This window comes from Coregonus clupeaformis, chromosome 35, assembly GCF_020615455.1.
Source record: "Coregonus clupeaformis isolate EN_2021a chromosome 35, ASM2061545v1, whole genome shotgun sequence".
NCBI classification, from domain to species: Eukaryota; Metazoa; Chordata; class Actinopteri; order Salmoniformes; family Salmonidae; genus Coregonus; species Coregonus clupeaformis.
Genome location: NC_059226.1, coordinates 40,796,379 through 40,816,939, shown reverse-complemented (window position 1 = coordinate 40,816,939; position 20,561 = coordinate 40,796,379). Strand labels below are relative to the sequence as shown.

Genomic DNA, 20,561 nt, shown 5'->3' with positions numbered 1-20,561 from the left:
GTGATATTTCATTTATTAATACATTTTTTCAAAAATGTCTAAAAACCTGTTTTTGTATTGTCATTGTGGGGTATTGTGTGTAGATTGATGAGGGGGGTACATTTAATCAATTTTAGAATAAGGCTGTAATGTAACAAAATGTGGAAAAAGTCAAGGGGTCTGAATACTTTCCGAATGCACTGTATATCTTGTGGAAGGAGGAAATAGTATGAATAAGTTTATAAAAATAATGTTTTAATGAAAATGTGTGTTATGAGTTTCTAGGATATCAAGTAATCAAGGATATAAGAATATACTTAGACCCTTTTGATGGGGATATTATATCATATTAGATATTTAATATGGTAACATGGTTAGTTATAACAGAAGGACAGAGCTTCGCCTCTACCATCTCCCTAACGCCAGAACAAAGATCCACTCTCTCTATATATACACTCTGTTACAAGTCTCTCCACGAACATCTGGTAAACCTCCATGGGCACTCCAATTATTTTATGTTATCACTCTTTACCCCAAGTCAGTATACCCCGTCCATCAATCATGCCATCATAAACATCAGTAATCTCCTTTGACATAACAGAATGTAGACTCCGTGGCACCAAGCCACTTATCTAGTAACTCTAACCTGGTCCCCACGATACTATGACATGACATCATTACAATATGTCAATCATTATTTTAATATGTCGGTAACCCGTTGTATAAAAGCGATAATGCCCTCGGAGCTGGTGTTTGGAGGATATGTTGGCACGGTTTGCCGGCACTCGACTTGGTCTCAGGCCTAACAACACCCGTGCCAATATATCCTCCAAACACGTGGATACAAATACTATGATGTATTGTACTAGCTCGTTGCTGCCCGAGATGTTGAAACTGTGGTTTCATCATACCTTACCTGTCCCCTGTAGCTCAGCTGGTAGAGCATGGCGCTTGCAACGCCAGGGTTGTGGGTTCGTTTCCCACGGGGAGGGCCAGTATGAAAAAAATGTATGCACTCACTAACTGTAAGTCGCTCTGGATAAGAGCGTCTGCTAAATGACTAAAAATTTACCTAAAGGAAAGATGTTGAAACTGTGGGTTTATCATACCTTATCTAAAGGAACTGTACATACAGTTTGGGTTAACTGGCTACATTCCCTGAGTCAGGTGCAGTACAGAAGACAAGTCATGAAACATTGGATATTGTATTTATTAACTTTTTTTTATACAAATTCACAAAATAATAATTAGGAAATTAAGCTGAATATCACATCACTAGTACAGTGAGGAGAGGAGAGACAGTCAAACAAATATATTCTCTAAAAACTCTCAGAGCTGAACAATGTTCTGAAGTGTTGTTCAAACTTGAAGTGTTGTTCAAACTGGTTTTCAGTATTCCGAATCCTTGTGATAGATGCCTCCAATCAAAAGTCTGTTCTCTTTGTTGTTATGGAAGCTTTTACCTTGTTCAGTATCCTGGACTGTTTTCAGAGGAAAAGGTTTGCAGCAAAAGTTTCATGGACCGTTTCACTGCAGGGTGACCATAATGCCCAGCCAATCAGGAATGGCGACAGCGGTCCCAGATGTTCAACTGTCACTCCGTTGTCCAGAGTGACACCGCATTGGATTGTGTTACCACGGAAACACCCATATCTACTCCCTTGAAATCAGAGGGTACTTTGATTTCCTAAATGTTTTGTTTTTTGACCAAACACGTCACAAACACAGACAATTTCAATTTCTTCTCGGAACAGAATTGACAGTGATATAAAATATAAAAATATACATACTGCTTACAAAATAAAGTAAACCTGAAAAAATAACAATTTCCAAAAGTTTGTTTGGGAAAAATTATGCAGAAAACAAATCAATTTACAACAATCCCAGGTTATCAGCGAAAACCTTCCAACAGAGAAAAATAACCAAGGGGTCTAGCCGCTAAACTCCCTCCCTCTCTCTGTGAAATGAATCCTCCCAACAGGAATTAGGAGAAACCATTCTATCCCAAAACGGGAGTGGACTTCGTGTGAAATACAATCCATTTAGTAACACATTCATACCTCTCCACCTTCAACTTTAGCGTTTCTTATTAAATTAACATGTTCAATAAATACACAAGGAAAAATATATATCGGTGTGTACAATACAACGGTACGCTGATTCAAACGGTGTGCTGTGTCCCCCGTGCTTCCAAGGCTTTCTGTCATGATGACGGCCTCGGTCACAACCACAGTCACACTGGTGATGGGATCCACAAAGTGCAGTGACTGATTGGACCCAGAGTCCCAAATGATCTGACCACCAGCTAATAGGGACACTGACATGGCAGTAGTCCCAGATAATATGAAAAGAATGCACTTTGATTACTCGCAACCGCCTGTGAACAAAAGTCTTGAGTCTCTCGGATTAGCGTTGGACATTTGGGCCTGGAATTTGCATCTCTTAGCGTGGCGTCTGTCAGTTGGAAGGAAAAGTCACAACAAATTTGTGTTCTTGAGCTATTCTCAACCCTTCAGTGGGTCATGTCGGTTTCGCCAGCCCTCGCTTTCTCCTCCTCCGTTGGCGAGGTCACTTCCTGCTCCTCTGTTGTCATTTCCTGGACGTTGCCTTGCGTTTCGGAGTGCGCCGCATGCCCCTCCCGCTCCTCTCTGTGAGCCTCTCCTCCCTGGTCCATGGCGGTCTCTGGTAAAGGGGCCTTCTCCTGAGTAGCGGTGCACTGCTCCATGTCGCGGATCTCCATGTCAAACGGGGCGGCGGCTGCGATGGCGGGGGGAGACTTGCACCCCACACATGCCTGAGAGAGAGAGAGAGAGAGGTGTAGAGGAGGGGAGGGTTAGCTGACAGCCAAAACATTTCCAGTATGATCACTTATGGATGAAACAGGTCATATGGCTGTAGGTCTATGTTCAAATGATCACATAAAACAAACCAAATTAAAAAGTTACGTTTGAGGGGACATGGTTGTTGTGGGGGGTGCATACCGAGGTGTTGATGGCGCGGGGAAGGCGACCGGTGCATATCCAGGGGTGGACCTGGCTCAGTTCCCTCTTCTGGTCCTCACTGAAGCGGGGCTGGTGTTTGTGCATGGCCCTCAGGGCCTCGCGGTCCTGCCGCAGAACCGTCTCCCTGTCCTTGGTGGGCAGCTGGTAGGTCATCATCACCTTGCGGTCAGTGTTGGCCATGAGGAGCCAGATGGGGTCCTGCAGGACACACCTGATGAACTGCTCTTCTCCGTCTCCCCCTGTTCTGCTGCCACCTGCTGGCTGCCTGCGGGAGTGCTCGTTCTCTGACGAGTCGATGCTGCCGAAGTACTTGCTGGTGTGGCTACTCCGACTGCGACCTGGGGGGGGGAAGACGATTGGAAGAGGTTGTTAGGGGTCAAGACCTTAACCAGCTGGAGTTGTCAGTGTGAACACTTTATGTTTGAGTGACAGCTAGAAGATTTGACATTTCAAAAGGTTCTAGGTGATATTAGAACGCCATTTGAATGTCACCGTGTTCTACTCTATCTACCACGTCAGGCTGTATTGAGGGGATACTCACTAGTTCCACTGCCTGAGGAGCTGCAGCCGTTGGACCCAGTGCCCAAGGACCCAGATCCGGATCCAGAAGACCCTAACCCAGAGCCAGAGGACCCGGTGCCTGAGCGGGAGTCCTCCTGCAGGAGCAGGTCCAGTAGGCCACTGGAGGTGGACTCAGCATCCTGGTTGGAATTGGCCTGAAGAGAGGAAGGAGAGAGAGATTAGTCTTAAGTAATCCAATTTGTAAGTCGCTCTGGATAAGAGCGTCTGCTAAATGATGTAAATGTAAAATGTAACACCTTAGCAAAACGTATTGAGTTCAAACTATAATGAACACAATGTACATTTAGAGACATCTTTTCAACTCACGTTCTCCTTGGAGTTATCTGCCGATCTCCCCCGAGTCCCTTGTGCGGGAGGCGTGGCCTGTTGCGCGGCAGCAGCCAGCGCCGTGGCGACCTCCAACCGGTTGCTGGGCGACTCCTCTACCAGCTGCAGCAGGTTGAGCGGGGAGGAGCAGCGAGAGTGGAAGAGGGGTGACTCTGCACCCTCACGGTCGGCCGGTACTTGACTACATGACTGGGGGGTGCTGGGGCGAGAGGCTGGCCGTTGGGCCTGGATGGGCACGGCGGTTTGCACGAGTGAGAGCATTGAGGGCATCGTAGGCATGGGGCATGGCGTGGCGTTGGTACCGGGGAAGGGGAAACCCGCGCTGGGGTTGAAGAATTGCTGTGGGCCGGGGGTAACCATGCTGGCTCCCGGCTGGGGCATGGGGCATCCCATCGTGTTCATGGCTGTGGCCATCTGGGGCATGTTGGGGTTGAGCTGTGGGAACATGTAGTTGGGCAGCACCAGGGTCATCATAGGAGGTACCATCTGGTTCTGCATGGGCTGGGAGAGAGGAGGGTAGATGGGGTAGAGGGGGAGCGTGCCCGGGAGGTAGGGCACGGAAGGCAGGCTGGCCTGAGATCCCACGGAGGCGGGCCAGGAGGAGGAGGTGGTGGTGGGAGGCCCCAGGGGCATCATTGGGAGGGTGTAGGTGGAGTTCCTGGGGCCGACGTTGGGGCCCCTGAGGGGTCCGGTCAGGCCCAGAGCCAGAGGGCCCCTCTGTTCTGAGGACTCCTGCTGCTTCAGCCTCTTGGCTCCACGGCGGCCACTGCTTCCTCCAGCTGCAGGGTAGTCAGGAGAACAATGCACTCCTGAGAGAGAGAGAAAGATGCATAAGTTATAAAGGAACAGGAACAGTATAGTATGGAGTTCAGTGCAGTTGGATAGGTGGCCCGAGTTAAAAAAGCTAGTTGTTGAAAAGAGTGTTGTTGACAAAATGCATTTTTACCTCTGGCGCGGGTGTTGCCGGTGGGGAGCGGGCAGCGCAGGCCCGAGGCTGGCTCGAACACCCTCAGCTGGCTCAGGTCACTGAAGCGACAGAGGAAGGCCTGCTCCTCCTGCTGCGTGTGGGCAGAGAGCACCTCCTTGGTCAGGCCAACTCCTCTCCGGCTGGGTGGAGAGGTCGTTTTGGGCGGGGGAGGGGCGATGATGGCGGTGGGAGGAGACTTGGTCGTGGAAGTGGCTGGCATAGGAGTGGGAGGAGCACCTTCCATGACAACGTCTGTGCAGGAGACAGAGAGAGAATGAGGAGACGTTAAGAGACAGTTTCAGAAACACAGGCTGGACTCTGTGGCTTGAGAGACAGAAGGAGACAGAAGAGACACAAAAGAGCTAAAAACAAGCAATGAAGCGAGAGATAGATGGAAAACAATTACCACAAAAAGACAAGACAGAGCAACGACAAGCAACTACGAGTTACTATCAAGTAACTGCGAGAGATTCCACGGACAGACACTGGTGGCAGATAGTTGACAGACTCCAGTGACAGAACACTAGTTTAATAGGAGTCCAGGCCAGAAGACAAGCGTGGCCGCCATGTTGTCTAGCCCACCTGACTCGGGGGGCTTCTTGTCTCCCACGTGGACGATGGTACTGCTGAAGCTGCACTGAGAGTTGACTGAGGCTACGCTCTCCGCCTTGTGGCTGCGCAAGGCCAGTGGGGGTACCCCCGCTGAGTCCCCAACCAAGGTGACTGTAGTCGCTGGACCACCTGCAGCGCCATGCACACGCAGCAACAAGCACCCAACACACACACACACACACAGACCAACGTACAGACCTAGGTGAGTCAATCCTACGGATTGCTCTCATGGTAAACCCCGCCCCCCCTCCCCAGTTTATTTCAAGCGTGTCACAACAAGCAGGCCTTTATAGAACAGACGGAAGTTCTCTTTAAGAGTCCCCTCGCTCTCGCACACTCTTTCACACTCTCTCGCACTCGTGTGTCCTGTTTCTCCTGTGGTGTGTGGACTGCAGAGACCAGTGGTCTAGTCAAAGTCTAATCTAGAGGAGACACGTGGTATACAGACTAGTGTGACCTGGAACACAGAGTCTATCTAACAGGGGCTGTAGTGTAACCTGGAACACAGAGTCTATCTAACAGGGGCTGTAGTGTAACCTGGAACACAGAGTCTATCTAACAGGGGCTGTAGTGTGACCTGGAACACAGAGTCTATCTAACAGGGGCTGTAGTGTAACCTGGAACACAGAGTCTATCTAACAGGGGCTGTAGTGTGACCTGGAACACAGAGTCTATCTAACAGGGGCTGTAGTGTGACCTGGAACACAGAGTCTATCTAACAGGGGCTGTAGTGTGACCTGGAACACAGAGTCTATCTAACCGGGGCTGTAGTGTGACCTGGAACACAGAGTCTATCTAACAGGGGCTGTAGTGTAACCTGGAACACAGAGTCTATCTAACAGGGGCTGTAGTGTGACCTGGAACACAGAGTCTATCTAACAGGGGCTGTAGTGTGACCTGGAACACAGAGTCTATCTAACCGGGGCTGTAGTGTAACCTGGAACACAGAGTCTATCTAACAGGGGCTGTAGTGTAACCTGGAACACAGAGTCTATCTAACAGGGGCTGTAGTGTAACCTGGAACACAGAGTCTATCTAACAGGGGCTGTAGTGTAACCTGGAACACAGAGTCTATCTAACAGGGGCTGTAGTGTGAATGTACCTTTTGCGTTGCCAGCGGTTGCCTGCTGCTGTATGTCTTCGTCCGATGTGGACGGGCCAGAGGACGAGCCAAACTTCCTCTTAACCGTGTTGGGAACGTTACAGCCGTCCAAGTACCTGGGAGGGGAAGAGGAAGTGACAGCGTAAGTCAATTTGATTCAGTTTATGAAGTGCACTTGATTTCAATTTAGGATTCAGACCATAAATTGAATCATTATTAATCACTTCACTATTCGCAATAAAATACCATCATTATTCACAATAAAATCACTACTAATACCATCATTATTCACAATAAAATCACTATTAATACCATAATTATTCACAATAAAATCACTACTAATACCATAATTATTCACAATAAAATCACTATTAATACCATCATTATTCACAATAAAATCACTATTAATACCATCATTATTCACAATAAAATCACTATTAATACCATCATTATTCACAATAAAATCACTATTAATACCATCATTATTCACAATAAAATCACTATTAATACCATCATTATTCACAATAAAATCACTATTAATACCATCATTATTCACAATAAAATCACTATTAATACCATCATTATTCACAATAAAATCACTATCAATACCATCAGTATTCACACCAGTAAATACCTTATGATGCTGTCCAGACTGTTGATCTGTTGGTAGCTGTAGTCACCGGGGGGCTCCTTCACCAGCTGCTGGGTGTTGGGCACCGGGGTTTTGGGTGGGCACACCACCTCCGGGATCAGACTCTTGATGGGGTCCACTTCTCCAATGGCTCGTAGCGTGGTTACGGCGTGTCGCCGGGGCGGGGCTCGGTTGCGAGAGTCGATGAAGACCTGCTGCCCGCTGGTCTTGACCATGTGCACGTTCTTGCAGATCTGCTGGAACGTCATCTGGGGGAACAAGAGGACAACGATGGTCAGACGTCAGTGGGGTGAATATATGGGGCGGCAGGTAGCCTAGCGGTTAAGAGCGTTGGGCCAGTAACCAAAAGGTCGCTGGTTTGAATCCCCGAGCCAAATAGGTGAAAAATCTGTTGATGTGCCCTTGAGCAAGGCACTTAACTAATTGCGCCTGTAAGTCGCTCTGGATAAGAGTCTGCTAAATGACTAACGTAAAATATGAAGACCTGTGTGTGCGTGTAGGTTTTTGGTGCGTCTCTGTGTGTCTCCATTCCACTCACCGGTTTGTGCAGGGCGACCACGGCTGCTTCCATGGCCTCCATGGCGTTGGTGGACTTGCTGTCGGACGCGGCGCTGCGGTACCGCTGCTCATGGGAGTGTGATCCATTTGAGCCCAGGCTGCTGTAACCCTGCGACCCACAGCTGTGCACCGGCTGCACCAGGAGACGGTGGATCTGCTCGCTCAGCTGCACGACCTCCGGGGCCACGGGCCGGCCCTCGCACCCCCGCAGAGGGGTGAACACGTCCTCGTTCAGGGGGCTGGTTCGAACTTTGTGGCGCCCCACGATGAAGGCCACCTTCCTGCTCCAGGGGTTGATGAAGGAGGACCAGCTGGTGTCGATGGTCACGTACTCCCCGCTGCGGGCACACATCCTCAGCGGAGAGCTGTCGAAGGGCTGGCCCGCAGACTGGAGGACTGGAAGATGGAGAGAAAAGGGGTTAGAATGCAAGAACACTGCAAGCTTTACAGAAAGAGAGAGAGTGAGAGAGACAGAGACGACAGGATTCAGTAAACCAGACAGAATGAGACTAAAATAGTAAAAAGAGTCAAATAAGATTGAAAGATGTGGAGAAAGAAAGACAGAATAAAAGATGTGTGTACTTACTCTTCCTGTGTATGGCCACCATGATGGGTCTGTCCTCTGGGTGGAGGTAGAGAAGCACAGGGGTTCCCACCAGGTCCTGGGGGAGGTATCCCAGCAACGGCACAGCCCTTTCATCTACTTCCTGGAAGAGACAGCTGGGAGTATGACTGGTGGAAAAAATCCTCTTGTCCGCAGGGATCCTGGGAGCTTCGTATCCGGAGTGTACCCGCTCAGCGATGAGCAGACAGCAGGGCTGGGGGTCTGACGTGTCAAAGTCCCTCAGGGTTAGCTGGTAGGGGGTCATGCGGAAGGGGTGGTATTTCATCTCACCTCCCTGTGCCCGGTCGGCGCTGATGCGACAGTACATTAACTTCTCCTGGGTGCAGTCTGTCGGTGGGGAGACAGAGCCCATGCAGGTGGCCCAGGGGGGCAGGCGGCAGGGGGCCGTGCTGCTGTAGAAGGTGCTGACGTCTTGGGGAGCCAGCAGCTCAGAGAAGATGGCCCCATGGAGCCTCTCTGGCTTGCAGCGCAGCAGGGACGAGCCCTGGGGGGAGATGTACACCACCTTGCCTGTCAGGAAGGACACCGCCATGGAGAAGGTGTCCTAGAGGGAGGAGTAGAGAGGAGGAGGGAGGAAGAGTGTGAGTCAGGAATGATTGCTTTCGTACTGTGAGATTCGACTGCATTACAGAATGTTACTTTTAAAAAAACAAAGTGAAATTGAATGTGTGTGAAATGCTTAGTCATTGTTTTGAGGATGTTGACGTACTGTGTTTTTTAGGGTGTACTCGGAGGTGATGTTGTCCAGCTCCTCAACGGTGTATGAGGACAGATCCAGGCTGCAGCTGTGGCACTCCTCCACACTCCACTGGTGGTAGTACTCCTGGTTGGCCCGTACCTGCTTCACACAGTTCAGGGCGTACTTGAGGGCATCCAGGGTGCTGGAGCGACCTTTGCCCTTGCACTCGGCCGGCAGGCGGACCTTGAGCTCCTTCAGGGCTTTCAGCATCTCCTTCTGGGTCTGGACACGGGCCGTCTGGTGCTGCTCATTGCTGCTGCAGCCGGAGGTGGAAGGAGGGTCCTGCTCTGAGCTGGCTGACAGCAGGCTGTAGGCCAGGGAACTGCTAGGGGGAGACAGGCTCTGGGACTGGGAGTTAGAGCTCTTGTTGCTCTCTGTGTTCTCCAGCATCATGCCCGAGTCCTTCTGGCTCGAGGAGCAGTGGGAACTCCTGGACTGATGTCCCCTGGACCCGCTCCCTCCTTCACTCGGGTCCCTCTCCCCGGAGTCGTTCCCGCTGGATAAAGTGTCCCCGTCATCTGAGCTGGGACCCCTCTGGTCCCTTCCGGACGAGCCACCGGAGCCGGATTGGCTGCCACTGTTGTTGTTGCTCCCGGGGGAGCTCACTCCTGTTCCCGCCTCCTCCTCTTCTTCATTGGTGCTTCCCACTCGCCCCCGAGTGTCATTGCCAGGGGCGGAGTTTGAGTTGTCATAACTCATAATAGGTTAGGAAGAGGCTGGTTAGGCTTGGTTGAGATAAAGCTCTCTCACCAAGTGTAATGTAAGATAATTATAGAAAATTATATTTTCCAGTTGATTAGGTGGGACTAGTGTGACTGTAGTTGTGAATCATGATTGGTTGATTGGTTGATAAAACACTAAGGAGAGAAAACATTGTTTCTCCTGAAAATGTAAAAAAAAAAAAATGAAATATTTGTTTTTGCTGAAACCCTCCTTTAAAGTGCTGAAGGGTGAGGAGATACACCCGCGGATTTGGAACCGAAGGGAGAGATAATATTTTGCTTATGAAACGGAGTAGCCAAACACGACTGTCACAGATGGACTGATAGAGAGACGCTGCTGCTTCTGCTCAAGACAAAACTGACTGGGAAAGAGAAAATAACAAGTCTCTACTTCTCTCTTGGCGTCTCGCCTGCTCTGTGCCGTATTGCCGTAACTCTCGGTGCCGTGTTGCCGTTACTCTCGGTGCCGTGTCGCCGTTACTCTCGGTGCCGTGTTGCCGTAACTCTCGGTGCCGTGTTGCCGTTACTCTCGGTGCCGTGTTGCCGTTACTCTCGGTGCCGTGTCGCCGTTACTCTCGGTGCCGTGTTGCCGTTACTCTCTGTGCTACAGGCCACCTGGTGAGGGGGTGAAAAACAACAGGTTAGACTTCATTGTGCACAAGACTTCTCTTAAGATAGGATTAGTCTGATGTATTGAAGCTGGTCTATGCATTGTGTCAACCTTAGGCTGCTTTGTACCAGTACAATAGTATCTTGCTTTGTCCAAACTGCAGTACAGTGGGCTTTGTGTGAGGTTTGGCCTACAGATACAGTGAGGGAAAAAAGTATTTGATCCCCTGCTGATTTTGTAAGTTTGCCCACTGACAAAGACATGATCAGTCTATAATTTTAATGGTAGGTTTATTTGAACAGTGAGAGACAGAATAACAACAACAAAATCCAGAAAAACGCATGTCAAAAATGATTAGCATTTTAATGAGGGAAATAAGTATTTGACCCCCTCTCAATCAGAAAGATTTCTGGCCTCCAGGTGTCTTTTATACAGGTAACGAGTTGAGATTAGGAGCACACTCTTAAAGGGAGTGCTCCTAATCTCATCTTGTTACCTGTATAAAAAGACACCTGTCCACAGAAGCAATCAATTAATCAGATTCCAAACTCTCCACCATGGCCAAGACCAAAGAGCTCTCCAAGGATGTCAGGGACAAGATTGTAGACCTACACAAGGCTGGAATGGGCTACAAGACCATTGCCAAGCAGCTTGGTGAGAAGGTGACAACAGTTGGTGCGATTATTCGCAAATGGAAAAAACACAAAAGACTGTCAATCTCCCTCGGCCTGGAGCTCCATGCAAGATCTCACCTCGTGGAGTTGCAATGATCATGAACGGTGAGGAATCAGCCCAGAACTACACAGGATGATCTTGTCAATGATCTCAAGGCAGCTGGGACCATAGTCACCAAGAAAACAATTGGTAACACACTACGCCGTGAAGGACTGAAATCCTGCAGCGCCCGCAAGGTTCCCCTGCTCAAGAAAGCACATATACAGGGCCGTCTGAAGTTTGCCAATGAACATCTGAATGATTCAGAGGAGAACTGGGTGAAAGTGTTGTGGTCAGATGAGACCAAAATCGAGCTCTTTGGTATCAACTCAACTCGCCGTGTTTGGAGGAGGAGGAATGCTGCCTATGACCCCAAGAACACCATCCCCACCGTCAAACATGGAGGTGGAACATTATGCTTTGGGGGTGTTTTTCTGCTAAGGGGACAGGACAACTTCATCGCATCAAAGGGACGATGGACGGGGCCATGTACCGTCAAATCTTGGGTGAGAACCTCCTTCCCTCAGCCAGGGCATTGAAAATGGGTCGTGGATGGGTATTCCAGCATGACAATGACCCAAAACACACGGCCATGGCAACAAAGGAGTGGCTCAAGAAGAAGCACATTAAGGTCCTGGAGTGGCCTAGCCAGTCTCCAGACCTTAATCCCATAGAAAATCTGAAGGTTCGAGTTGCCAAACGTCAGCCTCGAAACCTTAATGACTTGGAGAAGATCTGCAAAGAGGAGTGGAACAAAATCCCTCCTGAGATGTGTGCAAACCTGGTGGCCAACTACAAGAAACGTCTGACCTCTGTAATTGCCAACAAGGGTTTTGCCACCAAGTACTAAGTCATGTTTTGCAGAGGGGTCAAATACTTATTTCCATCATTATAATGCAAATCAATTTATAACATTTTTGACATGCGTTTTTCTGGATTTTTTTGTTGTTAATCTGTCTCTCACTGTTCAAATAAACCTACCATTAAAAGTATAGACTGATCATGTTTTTGTCAGTGGGCAAACGTACAAAATCAGCAGGTGATCAAATACTTTTTTCCCCTCACTGTATATATAGTGAGGGGGTCTCCTAGTCAATACTTGCGGTGCCAACTCCATAACCCTTTGATAGTGGCTATAAAAAACAACATACTGAAGCTCCTTTGATGTACCATGGGGTTCCGGAAGCTTCAAGGCCTCAAATGGAGGCCACCTTTTCAGTTGAAATGGAGGCCACCTTTTCAGTTGAAATGGAGGCCACCTTTTCAGTTGAAAGCAAAAGGGAATATCAAATAAACCCATTGCAGACAGCTGACTTGTATCTCTCTCTCTCTCTGTGTGTGTGTGTGTGTGTCTCCACACCTGTCAATACCTTTACTATTAATAGTATACATCATTTTGTTCTTCCTTCTGTCTAGCTCCCCATCTGTCCATCTGTGTGGGTACAACACTACCCCTGAGTCTCTGTCAGCTGGTCTGTCTTTGAGAGCAGCATGCAGTTAAAGCTGGTTCCAAGCTGCCCAGCATGGATGAGTCTGGCTGTGTGTGTGTGTCTGTGTGTGTGTCTGTGTGTGTGTGTGTCTGTGTGTGTGTGTGTCTGTGTGTGTGTGTGTCTGTGTGTGTGTCTGTGTGTGTGTGTCTGCACATGTGAACAGCACCCAACTGTTGGTCCATTTCCCAGACAACCTGTGCAAACCAGGCCTCCCTCCAGCTTGCAATAGAAAGACGCCCATCTGCAGCCCATCTGCTGTCAATATGCACCCCAGTACCGATAAACGAAAAATGGAACAAAATCCCAATTGCTGCCAGCAAACTTGTCATTTCAGCTATCTGATTCTCTTGCAGAACAAGTTAAAAAACAAAATTAAGTCTGTTCAATTAAGAACATCACTCTCCCTGGGTTGGTGCCATAAAGATCACCGGTTATTCCTGAATGGTCCTTCGCCGGATCACCGGCAGGCCGGTCCTGTACCCAGGTAATGTTCCTTCTCTAGTCATTCCCAAGAGACATCTCCCCCTAATCCCACAAATATTTAGAACTAGAAGCTCTCTCTCCCACATCCGGTGGCCTGTAATTGGGGTGACGCAGGCAGTGTCGACAGCAGCCAGGTTTTAAATCCAGCAGTGCACCGTCACTGAAGAGCCGTCTTAGGTCTCAGTCTGAGTGAAAGGGCTCAGAAAGAAGCTGATGACTCGGGAAGGATAAGCCTAAATTAGTAAATGCGTGTATTAGTGTGTGATGAGTGACGAGGCCGGATGTGATTACATTTTTTAAAAACAACAACAAGGAAAGAACATCACCTTGGATTACCGGTACATGGTAAAACACATTATCTTATAAAGTGAATGCAAGTAGATTGGATGAATCGACTCATACTAATTTGATAGACAAGACACCATCGATATACACTACAATAGCCATGTTGGACCAAACCCTGTGTCACCATGTTAAACTGTTGGTCTGGGTGGCAGACAGACCTGGTCAGTAGACATACGGATGACACACAACAGCACAACACAGTCACTGCCTCAACTGGGAGATGGATACATTCATGCATACTTCCCAGACTGGGTAACTGTTCTCAGGCTACTGTGGTACATGGATACAGCTGCCATGACCCAGGGCCCCATCCATATCACCTCCCGGGCCCCATCCATATCACCTCCCGGGCCCCATCCATATCACCTCCCGGGCCCCATCCATATCACCTCCCGGGCCCCATCCATATCACCTCCCGGGCCCCATCCATATCACCTCCCGGGCCCCATCCATATCACCTCCCGGGCCCCATCCATATCACCTCCCGGGCCCCATCCATATCACCTCCCGGGCCCCATCCATATCACCTCCCGGGCCCCATCCATATCACCTCCCGGGCCCCATCCATATCACCTCCCGGGCCCCATCCATATCACCTCCCGGGCCCAACCGCTAACGCCTGAAGCAGTCACACCCAGCCAGCCACGCAGTCCCAGTACCCCATTCCTACACTCACCTAGCCTAACCCTAAACCTAACCCCAACCATGATATGACAGAGTCATTATAACTCAGTATTATTAGGATAATATTAACTACGGGCCTAACGGTGCCTGGCTTTTACCCATTCATTGCCGTTAGTGTGTGCTCTATCCAAACTTGGGCTAACTGGATCCTGATTCAAGCTAAAAAAAAAAGCTTTTTCTCTGAATGAAGAAATATTGGCAGGAAATATATTGACTGTTCAAAGCTGTGTAATAATGACAGGAAATCCGACGAGGAGTGCGTCAGAGTGCGAAAGCCAGTGGGGAAACGGGGGAAAATGTTGTGAAAAAGCCGGGATGTTTCTCAACATAGCATTGTGCCACCCTAATACAACAATATTGCAGCATTGTGTCCATAAATACAACTTCTCAATATAAGTGGCAACTTCCTGCTTACAGATGACGCCAACTACACAGTTCAATACACATGCTTTGTTCAAATAATTGTCCCTCCCTCCAGCCCCAGTTTTACAGTTGTAGCCTCACAAAAGCGCTTACAACTGTGGTCTATTCCTGTTACGTAACAAACGATTAAGAGCTGAAGTTCAAGTGCATCCAGCGGTCGACGAAATCAACCTTTTTTGGGGGTTATTTTACCCCTCATTTTTTATAAAACAGCAGTAAAATAGCCGAGAATTCTTGTAAAGAATCTAAAAAAGGCAAGAACAATAACATTATGTCCCATATTGAAAAATGCATGCATTACAGAGCATCAGTGTAACTACAATACATCTAGAAATGGCTAATAAATTAAATTCCTACCACAATGTGCAGATGGGGTTGCAGAGGCATGTGGCTGGCGCATGTCGATGAATCAGAAACATGTGTACAATTATCCTCTACTAATGTTGCTAAGAGGTAGCAGAGAAGATGGCATATGGCTCAAACTACTCAAAACTATTAAAGTTATGCGTGATCATATGTGCATTAAATATGAAAATCATTCACAGTCATAGGTTTGAGGCGGGCGGGTCCGTTGGTTTCTCTATGCGCGCCTGTAAATTCTGTCCCTTGCATATAACTCCCGGAGTCTACTGGGATTTTATTGGCCCGTCAGCGCTCCCCTCTGTTGCTCTGTGTGAACACATGACGCACGTGTACTCTGCTGTGCTTTACCCGAGCCTTGCAGGCTGCTCATTGGACAGAGCGCCCAGCCAATGACAGAGAACTCAGTACTGTGCATGTTTCTCACAGTGGCCGCACCACTCTGATGAAATACCAAATGGGCCTGCTAAGAGTCTGTTTTTTTTCTAAATAGCGATTTAAAAAATGTATTTCCCACAGTAGTGATAAACATATTTATTAAGAAAAAAAATACATTAACTATGCCTTCTTCAAAATAATGACATCCTGATATAAAAATTGTCACGATATGACGACAGGTTACCTACCCCTCCCTCACACCTTAGGAGACTAACCTCATCAACTCAACTGATGCAGCCCACATACAATGCATAGGCTATTATCAGGGCAGAGCCGACCCTGAGAAAAGCATTGAGTGGCCAAATCCATTTGATGGTCGCAGTCGGACCCATATTTAGTAGGCCAATGTATAGGATTTTGAATGACCCAGTACCGACGAGTAACTAAATCGATTTATTTCAGCAGGGGAAAGTAATTTTGTGTGCCATCACACTGTAATTACAGGCGCCATTTATATCATCATGATATTATTATTATTAGGCCTATGCTCGAGTGTTTTGGTTTTAATAGACTTACGCATTTCAACCACGAGTCGTCATAGACTACACTAAATAATGGATTTAAAAACAGCCACCAAAAGAGAAGAACCTGAGACATGATTGTACATTTCCAATCATTCAATCAATACATTCCAAGTAACAGTAGTTGTCAGAGCTGACCGAGACGTAGGCTCATCAGCACTGACGCCACATATAAATGCAATGTGCCCAGGCAAACCATTCAATGACCACAATGGCCATCAGAGAGAGCCATGCTCAATAGAAAACTGTAAATGACCCAAATGTTCAAGCTCATGAGAAACCTAGCATATTAGACCGATTGGCCGACTTTTTCCACACAAGCCTTTAGCCTGCATCAAACGCTTTTACTTGAGGGCCGCTGTCAAGAGCCACAGTGAAGTTGTTCGTTTCCTTAGAAACTGCCACTTACAGTGTGACCTGACAGCAAAATTGGTGTGGACTTACTTGACTATTGCGATAAGACGTGATCTGTAAAAGGCGACTGCAAAGTGGCGTTACAGTTGTGAAACAGTTGATTGAGCTGGTTATGACACCCATAACACTGGAGAAACTGTAAATGTAACAAGTACAGAAACGTAATGTTACGATCTATAAAGTTCTTTCCTCAACCTCTACGCCAGTCACTCGCTGATACGCAACCTACCTACTAAACTTCCAATGAATCTCCCAGCATGCTTTGTTAGCCAGGTGGCACTGGCTCCTCTAACACACAGACTGTCCCGCCAGTGACTTGTTGATGCCATGCAAGAAACAACCACGGGGCATAATGCAATAATGGATGTCACCAACAGGTTCCAGAAGTCTCTCCGGTTTCGTGTAAAATATTAAAGCGAGAAAATAGGTACACGTGAACAGACCATTGTTGTTTACGCCCAATGACACCTCTCTGAGGTAAACCAAACGTATTCCTCTAGGATAACGTGCTGTTTCTTAGAAGAGGCCACCAACAGTGACCTGTCTAGAAAACACATCCAAGCGCCATCGACACGGGCCTTTTCACGGTCTCGCCTGGAGAGGTGCGTGGCCTTTTCCCAGCAACGCTGCTGTAGCCGTTTGCTAACGAGGAGACCTGCTTCCAAAGGATTACGTTGTTTTCTCAGACAGATACCATTAGGCTGAGTCCGAGTCACAGTGGTGTACGAGTCCTTGGCTCTCCCTGTCCCCCTCTAGTGATCGTGACCTGTGTCTATCCTAATCCGTTGGTTTTGGGTGTCCTCTTATTTCGGCCAGGTCAGGACAGTAAGTTTCGGTTAGGCTAACTGTGGTTTATTTTGAAAGTGCTGAGTGTTATCTGTTCCGTTGTGTCTTCATGGCCACTATCAATAAGACACAGTCCCCCTCTATTCTGCATATGTTCTCCCACCTACTCGTCTCCCTCTCCCCTTTGTAAAAGCCTGATGGCTGGCATGTTCAGCAAAGCTGGTCATTCTAAAGTTATTAGGTGACCATTGCTGCCATGCACAAGGCAAGTGCACATCCATCATTTTAGAAACATTAGGCCAGACAGGATTTCTTCAAATATGGGAGATGATTCCAGAGAAGTAGATAGAACAGAGTTGTACATTTATACATACATGTTTACATTTTAGCAGACGCTCTTATTCAGAGCGACTTACAGTTAGTGAGTGCATACATTTTTTCTTCTTCATACTGGTCCCCCGTTGCAAACGCCATGCTCTACCAACTGAGCTACACGGGACTAGTTTTGTATTTATTAGGGAATCCTCAGTTAGACCATAGTCACCTAATGTTACTGGCAACCCCATTTAGTGTATGCCTGATGAGTGAGAAGCAATAGGTTCGGTTCAGTACCAGGGATGCTCAACTCATGAAGGCTTTTTCATGTGCTATTAATTGTCTCTTTACGTTACAATACAATATGCGACAATTATAGATACAATGTATTCGTTTTCAACAACAAGCGACATTTGGGAGTTCGTGAACATTTCATCAGGGTTAGACCAGCGGAAAAGTAATAGTATATCGTTCATTTGAACCACGTCCAGAGATCTACCTAAATCATATTACAATTACATTGTTGTTACCATGAAACAGAACTGTTGGAACAAATGGGTTTTTTTTTTAGGACAGAGGGGGGACTAGCTACAGGACACTCTTGCAAGTGAAAATGTAATGTGTTTGAAATACAGTAACACGATAAAGTTAACGTTACAACAAAGTTATAATACGTCACATTTTCAACACTTAGAGTAAAATTCGCACGTGCGCATAGACCCTATCCCCATGCATAATTAGTTAGAACGTTGTTATTCTTTTGGGTCAATCAAAGTCACAGTCAACGAGCCAAAAGCAGCAAGTCTTCATTGCTCAGTGGATGTATTTGAGCCCCCGTGGTCATGTTAGCTGCCGGGTGATCTTTAGATACATTTTGATTAGATTATTTAGTTAGTTTTTGTCATATGCTTTGTGAACAGCTGGTGTTGACTAACAGTTGAATGCGTTTACCAGCCCTTCTCAACAATGCAGACAGAAAAAATACAATAATAATAAAATAACACGAGCAATAAATACACAATATGCGACTACCTATAAATAAATAAATATATGGCAAGGTATCAATTATCAACAAAAACTGTAAACAAACCGGAAAAATGCAATATTTGAAATAGTATTTTGTGTCAAGGGTCTACATAGCTAGTTGGTATTGGCTGACGTTTCATTCAAACGCTACTCCCAAAGCGCGAGCACTGTTAATGTATACAAAAAATAATAAACCTTACCTTTAATTTATATTTTGTCCTTTCAAAAGTGTAATGTCCTTTTTAATAAGTAATATCTTAATTCAAACGGTATGGACCATAGAGATGCTTGACTTCACTCCCCTGCTCCGTTTCGGTTCTATTGTATGGCACACATTTCGCTTCACCCAAGTCAGTCTACACGCATAGGTACACGTGCCCTGTATCGGTTCCATGGTAATTTTTATTGAACAAACTCATTGGCTCCCAGTTAGCAACAACCCCGCCCAGTTACGCCCAGGAATGTTTTCATTGGTCGAGGAGAGCGGCGCTTGCTGCACGGGACTCTGCTGCGCTCTACTCTCACGTTGCATGGTGCCTGCTCTCGGAAACTCAAAACAGACTTGTAGATAGGCGCAGTGCTCTCACTGCTCTTCTATGGACCAAACTGTCTCAAATATCGGCGGACACATAACATCTTAAAACAACGAAAACACAACTGTTATTAATTCTGTTGAATGCAATCCTGAAAAAAATAATTGACTGAAAAAGCGTCGTATAATGAGTAGTAAACTGGGACGTTAAAAACAGTGGCATTGTAATTTGTTTACCTCTCAATTGTTTTGCTCCACGTGCGCCACTGTACAATTATTTGCAGCTGCTGGAAGGCTTTCCATGCACAAGGCAACGTGCCTCTGCAAGACGAGCATGGTGACGTTGAATGTTGTCCCAACCCACCTCGAAAATCACGCGGCTGGCTGGGTGGTTGAGAGAGACGTGGTATTTCTGGTAAACAGTCCTCAAAACTAGGGCAGTGCGAAAGGAACAAGGACATGTGACCGTGAATTAGAGCTAGAATTCTGCAGAATAGCCCCCATGTCCTGATCAGGGCACTGATATGAGGTCATCAAATAATTTTCAATTATTTTGTAGACTATAGACTATTACTAGATCTTTGCCCATATGTTCTAGACAGACAAGTCACATATAGGCTAGTGGCCTATCCTCAAAAGGTATATATATATATATATATATATATATATATATATATATATATATATATATATATATATATATATATATATATATAAACAAATACCCCTACCTGAGTTAGAACAAAACACAACCATGTTTTTCACATCTCTAATGTCTCCCATTTATGAAATGGATGGTTGTGAAAACATATTTTACTGCAAAAGTGGTTAGATTGATAGATATTATGACACACCCCCTAAACTACACCCCCTAAACTATAATTCCTGGCTGAGGGGGATGGGCCACATAGGCTCATGTAAGCCAATATTACAAGCTCCGATATTGCTAAAATGTGGAATAAAAAATAGTTAGTTGTCTGCCCTACGTACACAAACAAACAGCATTAGGACATCTTAATGCATCTTGGAAATATAGACCTATGAATATTTATGATGAATGTAAGCTTCACTTTTTGTTAGCTGATTATTAATACACAACTTTCCAAGTCAAATGTCCTCCCATTCAGTGCTGTATGGTCCTATGTGACAAAAATACATAGTTACACGTCTTTTGATGTTGTGACAATTTTAATCGCTCTAAGGAAAACTAGTGGGCTCAGACATCAAAATTAAAAAAAAAATTTTGTAAGGGGGCCACCACTGATGATCTTTGGGGCCACCCTGGATTTAGCCTGAAATCCAATATGGCTGCCATAATACCATTTGATGGAGGTTAAATGACGTGTAAATACCTTTATTTTTATTGTATTTTTTTTGTACAACACTCATGCCCATAACGACTATTTTGGTGTGAATACATTTTATTATGAACCCAACATGATTACATTCAAACACCTTAGTAAATGTTAAATAATAAATAAAAATGATTTAAATTAATTAAATAAAAAATAAATGAAAGGGCTGCCACAAACCTACCCTTAGATCTTTGCAAC

The 20,561-nt window shown here is 46.5% G+C and overlaps 1 protein-coding gene across 3 annotated transcripts; it reads right to left on the bottom strand.

Annotated features, from left to right (window-relative positions):
* Window positions 1-1,170: 1,170 nt before the first annotated feature.
* LOC121571031 (period circadian protein homolog 1) lies at window positions 1,171-18,832 on the bottom strand. Of its 3 annotated transcripts, none has more exons than XM_041882262.2 (12): window positions 18,677-18,832; window positions 9,116-10,482; window positions 8,368-8,950; window positions 7,762-8,177; window positions 7,206-7,471; window positions 6,572-6,687; window positions 5,440-5,598; window positions 4,837-5,109; window positions 3,870-4,699; window positions 3,523-3,697; window positions 2,961-3,319; window positions 1,171-2,773 (listed from the first exon to the last, which is right to left on the bottom strand). In XM_041882262.2, the coding sequence occupies exons 2-12, from the start codon at window positions 9,842-9,844 to the stop codon at window positions 2,492-2,494; spliced, it is 4,188 nt and encodes a 1,395-aa protein (XP_041738196.1). In that variant the 5' UTR covers window positions 9,845-10,482; window positions 18,677-18,832; the 3' UTR covers window positions 1,171-2,491. The 3 variants fall into 3 exon arrangements, with proteins under 3 accessions (XP_041738196.1, XP_041738198.1, XP_041738199.1); XM_041882264.2 differs by lacking the exon at window positions 18,677-18,832 and adding an exon at window positions 14,974-15,429; XM_041882265.2 differs by lacking the exon at window positions 5,440-5,598 and having other exon boundaries at window positions 18,677-18,831.
* Between the last annotated feature and the right edge of the window lie 1,729 nt (window positions 18,833-20,561).

Bases quoted from the DNA above. Each gene is read 5' to 3' on its own strand.
- LOC121571031 (XM_041882262.2), bottom strand. From the start codon at position 9,844: ATGAGTTATGACAACTCAAACTCCGCCCCTGGCAATGACACTCGGGGG. The intron at 8,951-9,115 runs GTACGTCAACAT...TCCTCCCTCTAG, and splicing joins AGTACACCCTAAAAAACACA to GACACCTTCTCCATGGCGGT. The intron at 4,700-4,836 runs GTAAAAATGCAT...TCTCTCTCTCAG, and splicing joins CGGCAACACCCGCGCCAGAG to GAGTGCATTGTTCTCCTGAC.